The sequence below is a fragment of the Oncorhynchus masou genome, chromosome 10, assembly GCF_036934945.1.
Source record: "Oncorhynchus masou masou isolate Uvic2021 chromosome 10, UVic_Omas_1.1, whole genome shotgun sequence".
In the NCBI taxonomy this organism is placed as follows: Eukaryota; Metazoa; Chordata; class Actinopteri; order Salmoniformes; family Salmonidae; genus Oncorhynchus; species Oncorhynchus masou.
Window position 1 is genome coordinate 27,961,506 of NC_088221.1, and position 15,826 is coordinate 27,977,331.

Sequence of the window (15,826 nt, forward strand, 5' to 3'; positions counted from 1 at the left end):
CGTCATACTCTGATAGGCTCTTCATCTCAGGGCTCCAAGAGATGAACCACAAGTTCTTCATCATTGCAAATGTTGAAATAGGGGTAATTTAAAAGTACATGAACCCAGAGCGGTTTATAATTATAAATGTACGGTGATGGAATTAGAGTAGAGTCTATCCATGATGAATTTTGAATAATTTATTTAAAATTGTTTATATTAGTTCAACCTCTATTATGCATGTACATTGCAGAACATATTAGTAAATCCCCTTTGGACAAGATGGATACGGCACACAGGCCAGATAGAGTGCGCTGAGCAGGAAGAATCAACTGCATTGTAGATAATGTTCCATGATGCGATGAGTGGAGTCAGAGATCATTTTCTTTGTGTGTGTGTGTGTGTGTGTGACATAAATAAAGACTGACAACGGGTCACTCTGAACACAGTGTAACCTGATTTCAGAAAAGGGCCAGAGCCATATCATCACACTAATGTACTTACATAGCTCTAAATTGACCCCACATCACACAGGAGAGTGGAGTGCCCCATGGCAATCTCCAGGCAATAATGTGAACCTGGCCATACAGGACTGAATCTACAGACACCTGGGCCTAAAAGAGACAGAAATAAACTGGTAGCCAGAGTACCTGAATACTAGACAGTTCAATTATCCCCACAAACACTGCTCTGACTGACTGAGTCTCCATCAGATCATCTGATTCCAAACACCACCACTCCAGTTCTGTTTGTAGAGCTCTCTTTATCTAGTACACCTGCTCGGCATGTCACATCACCTGGGAATCGTCATCTGTGTACTTGGCACCGTAGGATGGCAGAGACGCCCCATTGCCTGGAACATCAGATATGGAGTAACCCTCACCAACCCCCTCCCCATGTTATCATCACTGGAACATACATTTGACAGATACCCTCTATGACATAGCATGGGAGCCGATCCTCTTGCCCCGGCATAGATCCCCAGGGTGGTATGATGGTACTCTACTTTATTGACTGGATTTAAACCATCGTAATTTGCCACCCTGTTCACACGGCGCTCCAAAGCCAGATGCTGTTTCATTATGTTATGTTTACCTGCTGGAGTATGCCTTTTAATTTGCTGCACCAGGGCCTCGTTGTTCTAAACTTTAATCTCCCTCGGTGTCTCTTTCTTCCACTTGTCCTTTCTTGGTTTCTTTTCCTCCACCACTCTTTTTTTCTCTCTAGAAGTGTTTGTAATAAGCACTTTGTCTTTGCTGCATTGTTTTGCTGGGCTTGAAGTTCACCATGAGTCCTCTCCAGGCCAATGATCCGTACACCTCTGACATTGATAACAAGAGGTGCAGCGAAGCAAACGGCCCCCCTCCCTCTGAAACTTGATATGGCTTTAAAAGTGTCAGCCTTTTGTGTCAGCTCAGCATTTTTGTTTTGGTGTCTTTTTATGCACAGAGCCAGCCACTCAAATGTACAGTTTGCGAGTGTGCGTGACACACACATCTCCAAAGAAGACTCTACAGTGATTACGGCACACTTTGTGCCACAGCACCACACTACTAATTCACTCAGTAAGGGGTGTCACATAAATCCGCCCAGTGGCCCTGTGGTGCGGAGTGGGGCCTGAGCTAATGGCAACTCAAGGACCCACTGACTGACTTGGGCTCTGTCCCCCCACTCAGCAGGACGTGACTGCGTTTCAAGATGGATTTACTTTATAATGTGTCAAAAAATCTTCACTCCAGCCCCCCTCTGACATACTATAAAATGGGCAGACAAGACAACACAACCATTATCACAACTTATACACTATGTTTAAAGTCAAAGACTGAAGCAATATTTTCAGACTTGGTGTAAAAGTGGGCAGAAAACACATTTTGTCGGGGTCAAAAGCAGCACTCTGATAAGCTGACAGACTGAAGATAATTGACTGTGCGCTGTTGCCCAATGGTAGGCAACAAGAGAGTGCATTTGCTAAGTGTATTTTATAGGATCTAGGATCATGTGCCACTAAATGTCTTTCTACACAATTACAATGTCGTTTTCACTTTAAATACTTAAAAAAACATCCACTTTCTCATAATTCCCTTGCCCTTAACTGAAGGCCTTGCAAATAGTCTCCCTAGGCAGATGGGTTGTCTCCCACAATGTTAAAACCTCTTGATACTCCCCATCCCGGATCGTGAATAAAGCCTCAAGCTCATTAGCATAACGCAATGTTAACGATTTCTGAAAATCGCAAATAAAATGAAAATAATGCGCCTGCTCTCAAGCTTAGCCTTTTCTTAACCTGTTGCGTCGCGCAATCCCGGATCCGGGATTCTATTTATAGCCTCAAGCTCATTAGCATAACGCAACGTTAACTATTCATGAAAATCGCAAATGAAATGAAATAAATATATTTTCTCTCAAGCTTAGACTTTTGTTAACAACACTGTCATCTCAGATTTTCAAAATATGCTTTTCAACCATAGCTAAACAAGCATTTGTGTAAGAGTATTGATTGCTAACATGGCTATAAGCCTAGAATTCAGCCAGCAACATTTTCACAAAAACAAGAAAATAATTCAAATAAAATCATTTACCTTTGAAGAACTTCAGATGTTTTCAATGAGGAGACTCTCAGTTAGATAGCAAATGTTCAGTTTTTCAAAAAAATATTATTTGTGTAGGACAAATTGCTCCGTTTTGTTCACGTTTGGCTATGAAAAAAACCTGTATACAGTTATAGCCTCAAGCTCATTAGCATAATGTAACGTTAATGATTTCTGAAAATCGCAAATAAAATGAAAATAATGCGCCTACTCTCAAGCTTAGCCTTTTCTTAACAACACTGTCATCTCAGATTTTTAAAATATGCTTTTGAACCATAGCACGCAACATTTTCACAAAAACCAGATAACCAAATAAATAAAATAATTTACCTTTGAAGAGCTTCGGATGTTTTCAATGAGGAGACTCTCAGTTACATAGCAAATGTCCAGTTTTTCCTGAAAGCATCTTTGTGTAGGAGAAATCGCTCCGTTTTGTACATCACATTTGGCTACCGAAACGAACAGAAAATTCAGTCACCAACAACGTCAAACTTTTTCCAAATGAACTCCATAATATCGACCGAAACATGGCAAACGTTGTTTAGAATCAATCCTCAAGGTGTTTTTTTCACATATCTTTTCATTGATATGCAGTTCGTGGAAGCCTGCTTTCCCCTCAGAATCGCATGGAAAAATACCAGCAGCTGAAAAAGACGCACCAATTTCGACGGAGGACACCGGGCGGACACCTGGAAAATGTAGTCTCTTATGGTCAATCTTCCAATGATATGCCTACAAATACATCACAATGCTGCAGACACCTTGGGGAAACGACAGAAAGGGCAGGCTCATTCCTCTCGCATTCACAGCCATACAAGGAGACAATGGAAAACGGAGCCTCAAAAATCCTGCTGGTTTCCTGGTTGCCGTTTCATCTTGGTTTTGCCTGTAGCTCCCGTTCTAGGGCACCCACAGACAATATCTTTGCAGTTCTGGAAAATTCAGAGTGTTTTCTTTCCAAAGCTATTAATTATATGCATAGTCGAGCATCTTTTTGTGACAAAATATCTTGTTTAAAACGGGAACGTTTTTCATTCAAAAATGAAATTGCGCCCCTAGAGTTCAATGTTGCCCTAGTGCCCTAGGTCTGGAATTTCCAGGACTAGGCCAATGGTTCCCAACCTTTTTAGGTTACTGTACCACCAACTCAATTTCTCTGCCCTGAGTACCCATGAACTATTGAAGCTCATTCTTGCCATCATTTTAATTTTTAATACTGAGTAAAAAATGTTTGATATTAAGTCAACCTTTCGAGATGGTAGAACATACATATAGGATATATTTCATAATCTGTAGCATTGTGTGGCAATTTCCTTGTGTGGCAGATCAGGAATCAGGAAAGCAGTGCCGCCGGCATTTGTCCCAACACCTTTGATTCAGTTTGCTAAAAAATATTGCCACAAAAGGGTTGAAAACTCACGCACAATTAATCCGATCTTCAGTTTGATCAGCTGCAGATAGCCTAGAGAAGCCTATGCGCTCTGATCCCCTTTGGCCATTGGAAACAAAGTGGTAACATCATGTATTCATAGCCTAAGCTATATATTTATCCCCTTAAATAGGGCTATTTATTTGTGTGAAGAGAAAATGTGAATGTGATCAAATTTGGTTTAAATTCAAACTTTGGTTGGCTAAACTACCTAGATTTATCAATCCAAAATAATTTACTGGAATGAATCAATCAACAGAAAAGTGATGACATACTGTGTGAGTAACTTTTAAATTACAGTTGCAAAGGCCTACATGATGCAACCCTGCATAAAGCAAGCTCAGCCCTGTTAGTTATATTGTCCAATCACAGTTGTTGACTAGTTTTTTATAAAACCATGACCAGATTAAAAAAGATCTGGTCCCATCATAGCCCATATAAAACTGTTTTACAGCTGATTTATTTATATGTGGTGCCACCTCTGAAAGCACCACGCAATATTACAAATGAAGAAACATTTAATATAAGTATGTTCTACTATCTTGAAATGTTGATATTGTATCAAAAATTGTACTTATTTTTCATGGAGTGTATGAGCTTCCATCCCGAACCCTCATATTCATTTTTACCAGTAAACCAATGGTCTCATGAGCTTCATACTCCCCGTGGACAGGCCAAGTAGCTCTCTGGTTGGGAAACACTGAACTGGGCTACCTTGCAAAGCACTAATTGCTAGATCCATATTCAGCCATTGTGCATTGTAGTCTTTCACATGCAATACAAATATATTTTTAATACAAGGACTAGCTACAAAGTACAGTCAGTGCTAAATCACACAGACATACACGTTGCAAAACTGACTTGCATATTTAAATAAAGTTTAAATAAATACAAATAAAACACGTTGCAAAAATACTTTAGTAATTGATAGACGCTCCCTAAATGTACCAGGCTGGGGAGTCGATGTTCGAGATTGTGGGAGGAGCCGTGGTTCGTTGTAGAGTTGCAGCAGTATCAACATCCCTTGACAGAGGCTAGCTATTTAGAGAGGTGTAGAGCTATCAAGAAAGAAATGAGCAAAGGGAAAGCAAAACTACAAAATGAAATCATAGATAGCGAGTTACCCGAATACATTTCTGAAAACGGCTATTTGGAAACGGTGGACTAGGATGCTTGTCTGTCACCGATTTACTCAAAGGCATTATTGAGGTGATGCAGCATCGGCGAAATATCGTAACGGACTGCCTCCGGAGGATAGCTAGCCAGCTTGCTAACAGTAGCTAGCTAGCCAGATGCCTTTACAGAAAAAGGCGCAGTCTTTAGCAGGCCAACTCTTTTCCTAACCTCAACATATCCGAGAAACGTAGCTAGCTAATATTACAATACAATATTGCGGGTGCCCATATATGTGTTTAATCGACAAGCTAAGTTAATGTTATTGCTTTTCTCAATTAGTCATTTAACTAGCTAGATGGCTAGCCAAGCCTGTCATTTCAGTGGATGAATTTGGTATTCTGTGGAGACGCTGCGCGATAGACGCAGGCCCGGGTGAGGAAGCTGATAAAATACAGGATATTGGGAGTATTCATACAAATTAGCAAGACAAGACCGATTTGTAACCACATAATTTAACAGGAACATAGGAACATAAGTAGCTAGCTAGTTGTCATTTTAACACTTATTTTGCTACTATTGAAATGGTCAAGGGAGAATGTATCTCTATTAGAACCTTGTCGAGGATGCGACAATATCTGATTAAAATGTTTCACTATTTGAAAGCCTAATAACTGTCCTGTTAAATGAACTTACAATATGTGTTAGTTAGGCATTAACAAAACATTTCGAGTTGGTTTTGATTCTGTCGTTGCTTATCCAGCTCAGTGTTCGGATCACAACCAAATAACATGGATCAGAATGACAGAATTTGCACGGTAAGATTTGTTTCCTCTACAATTATGCTTATTAGATATTTTTAATTGTGACTTTGCATACAATTACACTATTATATTAGGTACTGCAATGGAAATATGTATCGCATTAGATTTCAGGGATATCACTGATAAGTGGAGGTGATGTGCATTGATGTTGTGATGGTATCACGCGCTCACGCAGGTGATTTTGCCATCATCTAGCTACGTATCACTATTTGATGTATCCTTTAGCCTGCCCACCTGAAATTATCTTTCCATTTTCAAACCGGGTTGACATAAAGGTCTGCCGACTCTCCTTGGAAACGTTTCCTTGTGCTTTATAATTGCGTTCAATGAATACAGTACATTCTGTATGGGCAGTTAATCCTTATGGACTAACAGATTGTGTTTATTCAAAATACAGTTACTCCCAAAGTCAGATGTGGAGGTTCTTAGGTCTTTTGTAAGGTTAATGACTTAAAAGCCTCATTGTTATATTTTGTGATGATTATTCTGACTCTACAGACAAGTATTGTTCAGGCTAATGAACCAAAGCGTTTATGGTATGTACCAATTATATACCTGCTCTGTCCTCATAACTCTCTCCTTCAATTTCAGAATAAAAAACATAAATTCAATCGTGACCAGTCACTTCACTGAGGGATCTCAACACTTGATTTCTGGACACGTACTCGCCCCCGGAATGAGATAATACAGCATAAGATAATACAGCCGTGACATTTGTCCATCCTGAGTTCATTTCCACAGTCCAACATGACCACACCAGCTCTACTGCCACTGTCGGGCCGCAGGATACCCACCCTGTCACCCGGCGCTGCCTCTTTCCCACACCACAGGGCCACTCTGAGGCTCTCGGAGAAGTTTATCCTCCTCCTCATCCTCAGTGCCTTCATCACTTTATGCTTTGGGGCTTTCTTCTTCCTCCCGGACAACTCAAAACACAAGCGCTTTGACCTGGGCTTGGAAGATGTGCTGATTCCGCATATCGAGGCACCCAAGGGGGCTAAGCATCCTGGTGGACAGGTGGTCATACATGGACAGGGGGGCCATGATGAACACAGACACAGGTAAGAGATGCTGAGGAATGCGCAGCTATCTAGTGTTGTTGCCTCTGCTTTAAACATGTCAGTATGAATTGAAATGTACTACAAAGTGCAAAAGTGTAATCTCCAAAGTTATGAAGAAAAATGGAAGACTTGCAACCTTTTTTCTTTACTCCTCTATATGAAGAACTCAACAGCTTATTGGGCCCTCAGTAGGATTTACAGTACCTTGCAAAAGTATTTTGATTTCTTCACATTGTCTTACAAAGCGAGATTAAAAGGATTTATGTAATGACTATATATGTTATTAATTTTTATTAATCTTTAAAACTTTGACATGACAATATTTTGTGCAGATTTTTGACAATGACAAATCAATTTTAATTTCACTTTGTAACACAATAAAATGTGCCAAGGGGTCTGAATACTTTTGCAAGGCACTGTATATAATAGATCTGTTTCGCTCTCTCTGTCTTTCTCCATCTCTCTCTCTGTCTCTCTGTGTGTGTGTCTCTTCCTTATCTCCAGCAAAATGTGTGTCCACAGTAGAGGTCGACCGATTAATCGGAATGGCCAATTAATTAGGGCATTTTTGGACACTGATTTGGCCGATTTAAAAAAAATATATATATATATTTATTTTTTGTACACCTTTATTTCATCTTTATTTAACTAGGCAAGTCAGTTAAGAACACATTCTTATTTTCAATGACGGCCTCGTTCAGGGGCAGAACGACAGATTTTCACCTTGTCAGCTCGGGGGATCCAATCTTGCAAACTTACATTTAACTAGTCCAACGCTATAACCACCTGCCACTCGTTGCACTCCACAAGGTGACTGCCGGTTACACGAATGCAGTAAGCCAAGGTATGTTGCTAGCTAGCATTTATCTTATAAAAAAACAATCAATCATAATCACTAACTACATATGGTTGATGATATTACTAGTTTATCTAGCGTGTCCTGCGTTGCATATAATCTGACTGAGCATACAAGTATCTGACTGAGCGGTGGTAGGCAGCAGCAGGCTAGTAAGCATTCATTCAAACAGCACTTCTGTGAATTTTGCCAGCAGCTCTTCGTTGTGCGTCAAGCATTGCGCTGTTTATGACTTCAAGCATATCAACTCCCGAGATGAGACTGGTGTAACTGATGTGAAATGGCTAGCTAATTAGCGGGGTGCGTGCTAATAGCGTTTCAAATGTTACTCGCTCTGAGACTTGGAGTGGTTGTTCCCCTTGCTCTGCATGGGTAACGCTGCTTCGAGGGTGGCTGTTGTCGTTGTGAGTGAGGAGAGGGACGGAAGATATACTGTTACACTGGCAATACTAAAGTTCCTATAAGAACATCCAATAGTCAAAGGTTAATGAAATACAAATGGTATAGAGGGAAATAGTCCAATAATTCCTATAATAACTACAACCTAAAACTTCTTACCTGGAAATATTGAAGACTCATGTTAAAAGGAACCACCAGCTTTCATATGTTCTGAGCAAGGAACTTAAACGTTAGCTTTCTTACTTGGCACATATTGCACTTTTACTTTCTTCTCCAACACTTTGTTTTTGCATTATTTAGACCAAATTGAACATGTTTCATTATTTATTTGAGGCTGAATTTATTTTATTGATGTATTATATTAAGTTAAAATAAGTCTTCATTCAGTATTATTGTAATTGTCATTAATACAAATAAATAAAACAAGTCGGCCAATTAATCGGCATCGGCTTTTTTTGGGGTCCTCCAATAATCTGTATCGGCATTGAAAAATCATAATCGGTCGACCTCTAGTCCACAGGTCTTATTCAAGAGCAACCTGAGCACTGTGTCACATGACTATATAGCCAGGTAGGAAACAACTAGAGATGAGGGAGGGTCACAGAAACCAACACAGTAAGAGCTTACTCTAGCCTTAATGCATCTGGGTTACTCTTAAAATCTCACACCTGGCCTTTGGTTAATGGCTATGTGTGCAGGATGTATATCACTGACATTGGCCTCTACTGACTGTGCTCAACTCATTTAACTGTTGAATGAAGACACACACCCTTGTAGTCCCAGCTCAGTGTGAAGAGCAGTGGTGGTGTTAATTATTTTTTCACAAATAAATATACAGAAATATCAGAACGAGCAATATCAAGAGTCCGGAATTTAAATATGTGTGTGTGTAATGGCTTCACACAGAATGAAAGTAGGGCACTACTAGCATTTTAGGATTTTACTAACTAGCTTGTTCCTTATATAATGCTTTAACCTACTTTAATGCTTTGATTTACCTGTAAATTGTTATCACAAAAAGCAGAGTCCCTGTTTACTTCCTGTCTATGAGAGAGGTGGGTAAAGCAGATTTGTCCGAAAAGGTGCGGACATTTGTGGAAACAGTCGTTAGTTGTAGAGTAGCAAATGTTAAAGCTTTTTCTCTGCCTCTCACTCAGTAGGGACCTTGGTGTTGCCACCACCCTCCCCTTTGGCACATTTTAATTTGGCAGAAAATTTGCCATAGCTTATTTATTGTGGTTTGATGTCTGGGAAGAGACGAGACCAAAATCATAAGTGGCACACGACATGTCAATGTAAACAACACTGCAGTATTTATTATTTTGTATTTATGAAATAAACAAAATTCAGTCTGACTGTAGATGGGTTAGTTTGCATTGCAAGAAGGTGTCGGTTTGAGGAGATGGGATATAGTTTATCTACATGAAGAGTTTTGAAAGGCCACTGCGTTTAACCACCTATAACAATTAATTCGTTTGTTTAGAGTGTTTGTCACTCACAGCTCATGGAAATGTTTTTGACTTTGGATTTTAAGCAGCTGACTCAGCCATTGGAAAAAAACATCATCATTGCATGTTAGTGAGGGTCATTTCCATGTAAAAGGACCCATGAGCACCAATGTGAAGTTCATAGACTTATGTCAAATGAAAGCAGATCTTTTTTATTTGACCTATCTATACACAATACCCCATAATGACAAAGTGAAAACATGTTTTTAGAAATTGTTACAAAGTTATTGAAAATTAAATACAGATATCTCTTTTTACATAAATTTGACACCCAGTCAATACATGTTAGAATCATCTTTGGCAGCGATTACAGTTGTGAGTCTCTCTGGGTAAGTCAAGCTCTTTGCACACCTGGATTGTACATTATTCTTTTTAAAATTCTTCAAGCTCTGTCAAGTTGGTTGCTGTCCTTTGCTCATTGCTAGAAAGCCATTTTCAAGTCTTGACAGATTTTCCAGCATATTTAAGTCAAAACTGTAACTAGGACATTCAGGAACATTCAATGTCTTGGTAAGCAACTCCAGTGTATAGTTGGCCTTGTGTTTTAGCTTATTGCCCTGATGAAAGGTGAATTTGTCTCCCATTGTCTGTTGGAAAGCAGACTGAACCAGGTTGTCCTGTAGTATTTTGCCTGTGCTTAGCTCTATTCTGTTTTATTTGTATCCTGAAAAACTCCCCAGTCCATAACGATTACAAGCAAACCCTTCACATGATGCACTATGCTTGAAAATATGAAGAGTGGTACTCAGTGTGGTGTGGATTTGCCCCAAACGTAATGCATGTTTTGGAATATTTGTATTCTCTACAGGCATCCTTCTTTTCACGCTGTCATTTAGTTTAGTATTTTGGAGTAACTACAATGTTATTGATCCATCCTCAGTTTTCTTCTATCACAGCCATTCAACTGTGCAGGCCAGTGACACAAAATCTCAATTTAATCCATTTTAAATGCAGGTTGAAACACAACAATACATTTGACCGGCCATTCTTACCGGGCTATAGGTTAATTTGCCTTTAGTGGAATTAAATTGGTGCTTGTGTATTTTTGTTAGTCTTCATGTATTTTATTTATCCCACGCACACAGCATACAGTGTCTTGTTTGAGGAGCGGAATTACCTATCACATGTCAGACAGCACAATAGCAGCGCCTAAAAATCACAACTGCTGTTACTGGAGTGAAATGTGCTTTTATAAGCCCAGTCATTGCACAACAAATAACAATTATGAATGCAATCGTGTGATTAAAAACCACAATAAAACATTTTTTTTTGCTATTTTTATTTCCCGGAGTCACCTCTTCACTGTTGACGTTGAGACTGGTGTTTTGCGGGTACCATTTAATGAAGCTGCCAGTTGAGGAATTGTGAGGTGTCTGTTTCTCAAACTAGACACTCTAATGTTTTTGTCCTCTTTCTCAGTTGTGCACCAGGGCCTACCACTCCTCTTTCTATTCTGGTTAGAGCCAGTTTGCACTATTCTGTGAAGGGAGTAGTACACAGCATTGTACGAGATCTTCAGTTTCTTGGCAATTTCTGAAGGAATAGCCTTCATTTTTCAGAACAAGAATAGACTGACGAGTTTCAGAAGAAAAATCTTTGGCCACAAATGCTGATGCTCCAGATACTTAACTCGTCTAAAGAAGGCCAGTTTTAATGCTTTAATCAAAACAACAGTTTTCAGCTGTGCTAACATAATTGCAAAAGGGTTATCTTATGATCAATTAGCCTTTTAAAATTATAAACTTGGATTAGCTAACACAACGTGTCATTGGAACACAGGAGTGATGGTTGCTGATAATGGGCCTCTATACACATACAGTGGGGAAGTTTTTAGTCAGCCACCAATTGTGCAAGTTCTCCCACTTAAAAAGATGAGAGGTCTGTAATTTTCATCATAGGTACACTTCAACTATGACAGACAAAATGAGAAAAAAAATCCAGAAAATCACATTATAGGATTTTTAATGAATTTATTTGCAAATTATGGTGGAATATAAGTATGTGTAGATAGTTCTCAGTGGTGATGAGAGAAGTAGAACACGTTGGTTTGAAGAGTCGTGGAATGGTCCCACATAAATTCACTTTTCTAAATACTTAAGACAGCTAATCAGCTATACCAGTGATTGTCCTGAAGGTGAGCTTCTAGCCTCTACCTTGTGTTGATATTCAGAGTTCGAACCACTTTGGATGTGAGCTGCAGCTACACACCTCTCTGGCCGAAATGTTAATTTCTATACCAATCCTTTTATACACTCTAGTCGAAAGTGATTGTTCCTCCAGGCTGACACACGCTCTGACCTCACTCGTGCGTGGCTACTTACTGTGCAAAGTTTCTAGAAAACAAATTATCTCTGATGGCTCCTAAAATCACATCCCCCTCTTCACAAAAATACTTAAATGTTTCAAAGACAATGTGGAGGATGGAGCCTTCGTACATATATAGTGTGTGTACTTTTCAACTTACTGTATTTCCTTTTAAACATTTTAATGACATCACAAAATAACAACCAATATGACATTAGTTTTCTATAGCTAGCCTCTGACTGTCCACCACGTTCCATGTAAGGAATATTTTCCCAGTATTCACTTTTGAACATGTTAAAGTTTCAGTGGGTAAAGTGTCTGGGAGCAAAGGAACATTCCTGTGTGGATCTGGAGAGGTAGACCCTGGATATCCTCTTCTTTAATTTACAACAGGGCGTGAGGTGTCAAGCCCCCCACCAGCTCCCTCCTCCACTCACACTACGGGGGTCTGGCTGAAGTTATCCACTGCAAAGGTGTTCCAACCCATCTGGATCCCCTCAGGGCAGTCATGACGTAACACATGGAGTCATGTAGTAATCAAAAAAGTGTTAAACAAATCAAAATATATTTTACATTTTAGATTCTTCAAAGTCGTCACCCTTTGCCTTGATGACAGCTTTGCACACTCTTGGCATTCTCTCAACCAGCTTCACCTGGAATGCTTTTACAACAGTCTTGAAGGAGTGTCCATAGATGCTGAGCACTTGTTGGCTGCTTTTCCTTCACTCTGCGGTCTAACTCATCCCAAACCAGCTCAATTGGATTGTGGTCGAGTGATTGTGGAGGCCAGGTCATCTGATGCAGCACTCCATTGTTCTTCTTCTTGGTCAAATAGCCCTTACACAGCCTGGAGGTGTGTTGGGCTATTGTCCTTTTGAAAAACAAATGATAGTCCTATTAAGCGCAAACCAGATGGGATGGCGTATCTTTGCAGAATGCTGTGGTAGCCATGCTTGTTAAGGTTGCCTTGAATTCTAAATAAATCACAGACATTGTCATCAGCACCATCTCCATGCTTCACGATGGGAACGACACATGCAGAGATTATCCGTTCACCTACTCTGCGTCTCACGAAGATAATTTTTACTCATCAGACCAAATGACAGATTTCCACCGGTCTAATGTCCATTGCTTGTGTTTCTTGGCCCAAGTAAGCCTCTTCTTCTTATTGGTGTTCCTTTAGTAGTGGTTTCTTTGCAGCAATTCGACCATGAAAGTCTGATTCACGCGGTTTCCTCTGAACAGTTGATGTTGAGATGTGTCTGTTACTTGAACTCTGTGAAGCATTTATTTGGGCTGCAATTTGAGGATGGTAACTCAGGTAATGAACTTATCCTCTGAAGCAGAGGTAACTCTGGGTCTTCCTTTCCTGTGGCAGTCCTCAGAGCCAGTTTAATCATAGCGCTTGATGGTTTTTGCGACTGCGCTTGAAGAAACTTTCAAAGTTCTTGAAATATATCTTAGTTTTTGATTCTTCAAAGTAGCCACCCTTTGCCTTGATGACAGCTTTGCACACTTTTGGCATTCTCTCAACCAGCTTCATGAGGTAGTCACCTAGAATGCATTTCAATTAACATCTGTGCCTTGTTAAAAGTAAATTTGTGTAATTTCTTGATGTGTCTGTTACTTGAACTCTGAAGTGTTTAATAACACCCTCATATGAAGAGGAATGGAATGTGGGAGGTGATAGAATGCATTGACCGTATTGTAAAGGAGTCAGTACTTGAATCAGTTACATGCTTTTTACTCCTATTATTGTATACCCCTAAACAGTATAATATCTATATATACAGTGTGCTGTGTTTTATGTATTTATTCTCATGGTTGAGTTGAAATGTTATAATGGTTGAGGATGAGTTGAGAAATCAAAGTAAGCCTTGCTGCCAGATCTTGTGTTGTTTAGATGTAATTTTCTATGTACCACCTGTTTTCAGTCCGTTTGTTTTGAATCCTATCAACACATCTAGTTATCTGGAGGGTTCAGCCAGCATTCAGCAAATGGATTTTGGGAGTGACTCACCACCTGGATTTGATCTTTTGAAATGGTGCTGTTTACATTAGATAAAAGTAGAGACTCGGAGCTACAAAAGGGTATATCATGCACTGTATCTGAGGAACAATGGGAAAGTAATTCTGCTTTGAATGTTGATCAGCTTGTAAACTCACTTTTGTCTTAGAAAAACATTCAATCTTGTGAAGAGCTCTTCTTTGTCTACACTCATGGCCAAAAGTTTTGAGAACGACACAAATATTACTTTCTACAAAGTTTGCTGCTTTAGATATTTTTGTCAGATGCTACTATGGAATACTGAAGTATAATTACAAGCATTTCATAAGTAAAGTGTCAAAAGCTTTTATTGACAATTACATGAAGTCGATGCAAAGAGTCAATATTTGCAGTGTTGACCCTTCTTTTTCAAGACCTCTGCAATCTGCCCTGGTATGCTGTCAATTAAGTTCTGGGTCACATCCTGTCTGATGGCAGCCCATTCTTGCATGATCAATGCTTGGAGTTTGTCAGAATTTGCAGGGTTTTTGTTTGTCCACCCCCCTCTTGAGGGTTGAACACAAGTTCTCAATGGGATTAAAGTCTGGGGAGTTTCCTGGCTATGGACCCTAAATATCGATGTTTTGTTCTCTGAGCCACTTAGTTATCACTTTTGCCTTATGGCAAGGTGCTCCATCATGATGGAAAAGGCATTGTTCGTCACCAAACTGTTCCTGGATGGTTGGGAGAAGTTGCTCTCGGAGGATGTGTTGGTTCCCTTCTTTATTCATGGCTGTGTTTTTAGTTAAAATTGTGAGTGAGCCCACTCCCTTGGCTGAGAAGCAAACCCACATATGAATGGTCTCAGGATGCTTTACTGTTGGCATGACACAGGACTGATGGTAGCGCTCACCTTGTCTTCTCCGGACAAGCTTTTTTCTGGATGCCCAAACAATCGGAAAGGGGATTCATCAGAGAAAATGACTTTACCCCAGTCCTCAGCAGTCCAATCCCTGTGTCTTTTGCAGAATATCAGTCTGTCCCTGACGTTTTTCCTGGAGAGAAGGGGCTTCTTTGCTGCCCTTCTTGATACCAGGCCATCCTCCAAAAGTCTTTGCCTCACTGTGCGTGCAGATGCACTCACACCTGCCTGCTGCCATTCCTGAGCAAGCTCTGTACTGGTGGTGCCCCGATCCCGCAGCTGAATCAACTTTAGAAGACGGTCCTGGCGCTTGCTGGACTTTCTTGGGTGCCCTGAAGCCTTCTTCACAACAATTGAACCGCTCTCCTTGAAGTTCTTGATGATCCGATAAATGATTGATTTAGGTTTAATCTTACTGGCAGCAATATCCTTGCATGTGAAGCCCTTTTTGTGCAAAGCAATGATGACGGCACGTGTTTCCTTGCAGGTAACCATGGTTGACAGAGGAAGAACAATGATTCCAAGCACCCCCCTCCTTTTGAAGCTTCCAGTCTGCAATTCGAACTCAATCAGCATGACAGAATGATCTCCAGCCTTGTCCTCATCAACACTCACACCTGTGTTAACGAGAAAAACACTGACGTGATATCAGCTGGTCCTTTTGTGGCAGGGCTGAAATGCAGTGGAAATATTTTTGGGGGATTTTGTTCATTTGCATGGCAAAGAGGGACTTTGCAATTAATTGCAATTCATCTGATCACTCTTCATAACATTCTGGAGTATATGCAAATTGCCGTCATACAAACTGAGGCAGCAGACTTTGTGAAAATGTATATTTGTGTCACTCTCAACTTTT

General features: G+C 40.0%; 1 protein-coding gene across 1 annotated transcript in view; it reads left to right on the top strand.

Annotated features, from left to right (window-relative positions):
- The first annotated feature begins 4,980 nt into the window (after positions 1-4,980).
- man1a2 (mannosidase, alpha, class 1A, member 2) overlaps positions 4,981-15,826 on the top strand; it is a 136,811-nt gene continuing 125,965 nt past the window's right edge. The window contains exons 1-3 of the mRNA XM_064976489.1: positions 4,981-5,544; positions 5,873-5,927; positions 6,525-6,994. Of these exons, the coding sequence (XP_064832561.1) occupies positions 6,681-6,994 (314 nt within the window). The 5' untranslated portion in view covers positions 4,981-5,544; positions 5,873-5,927; positions 6,525-6,680. The remainder of the gene's footprint in view (positions 5,545-5,872; positions 5,928-6,524; positions 6,995-15,826) is intronic.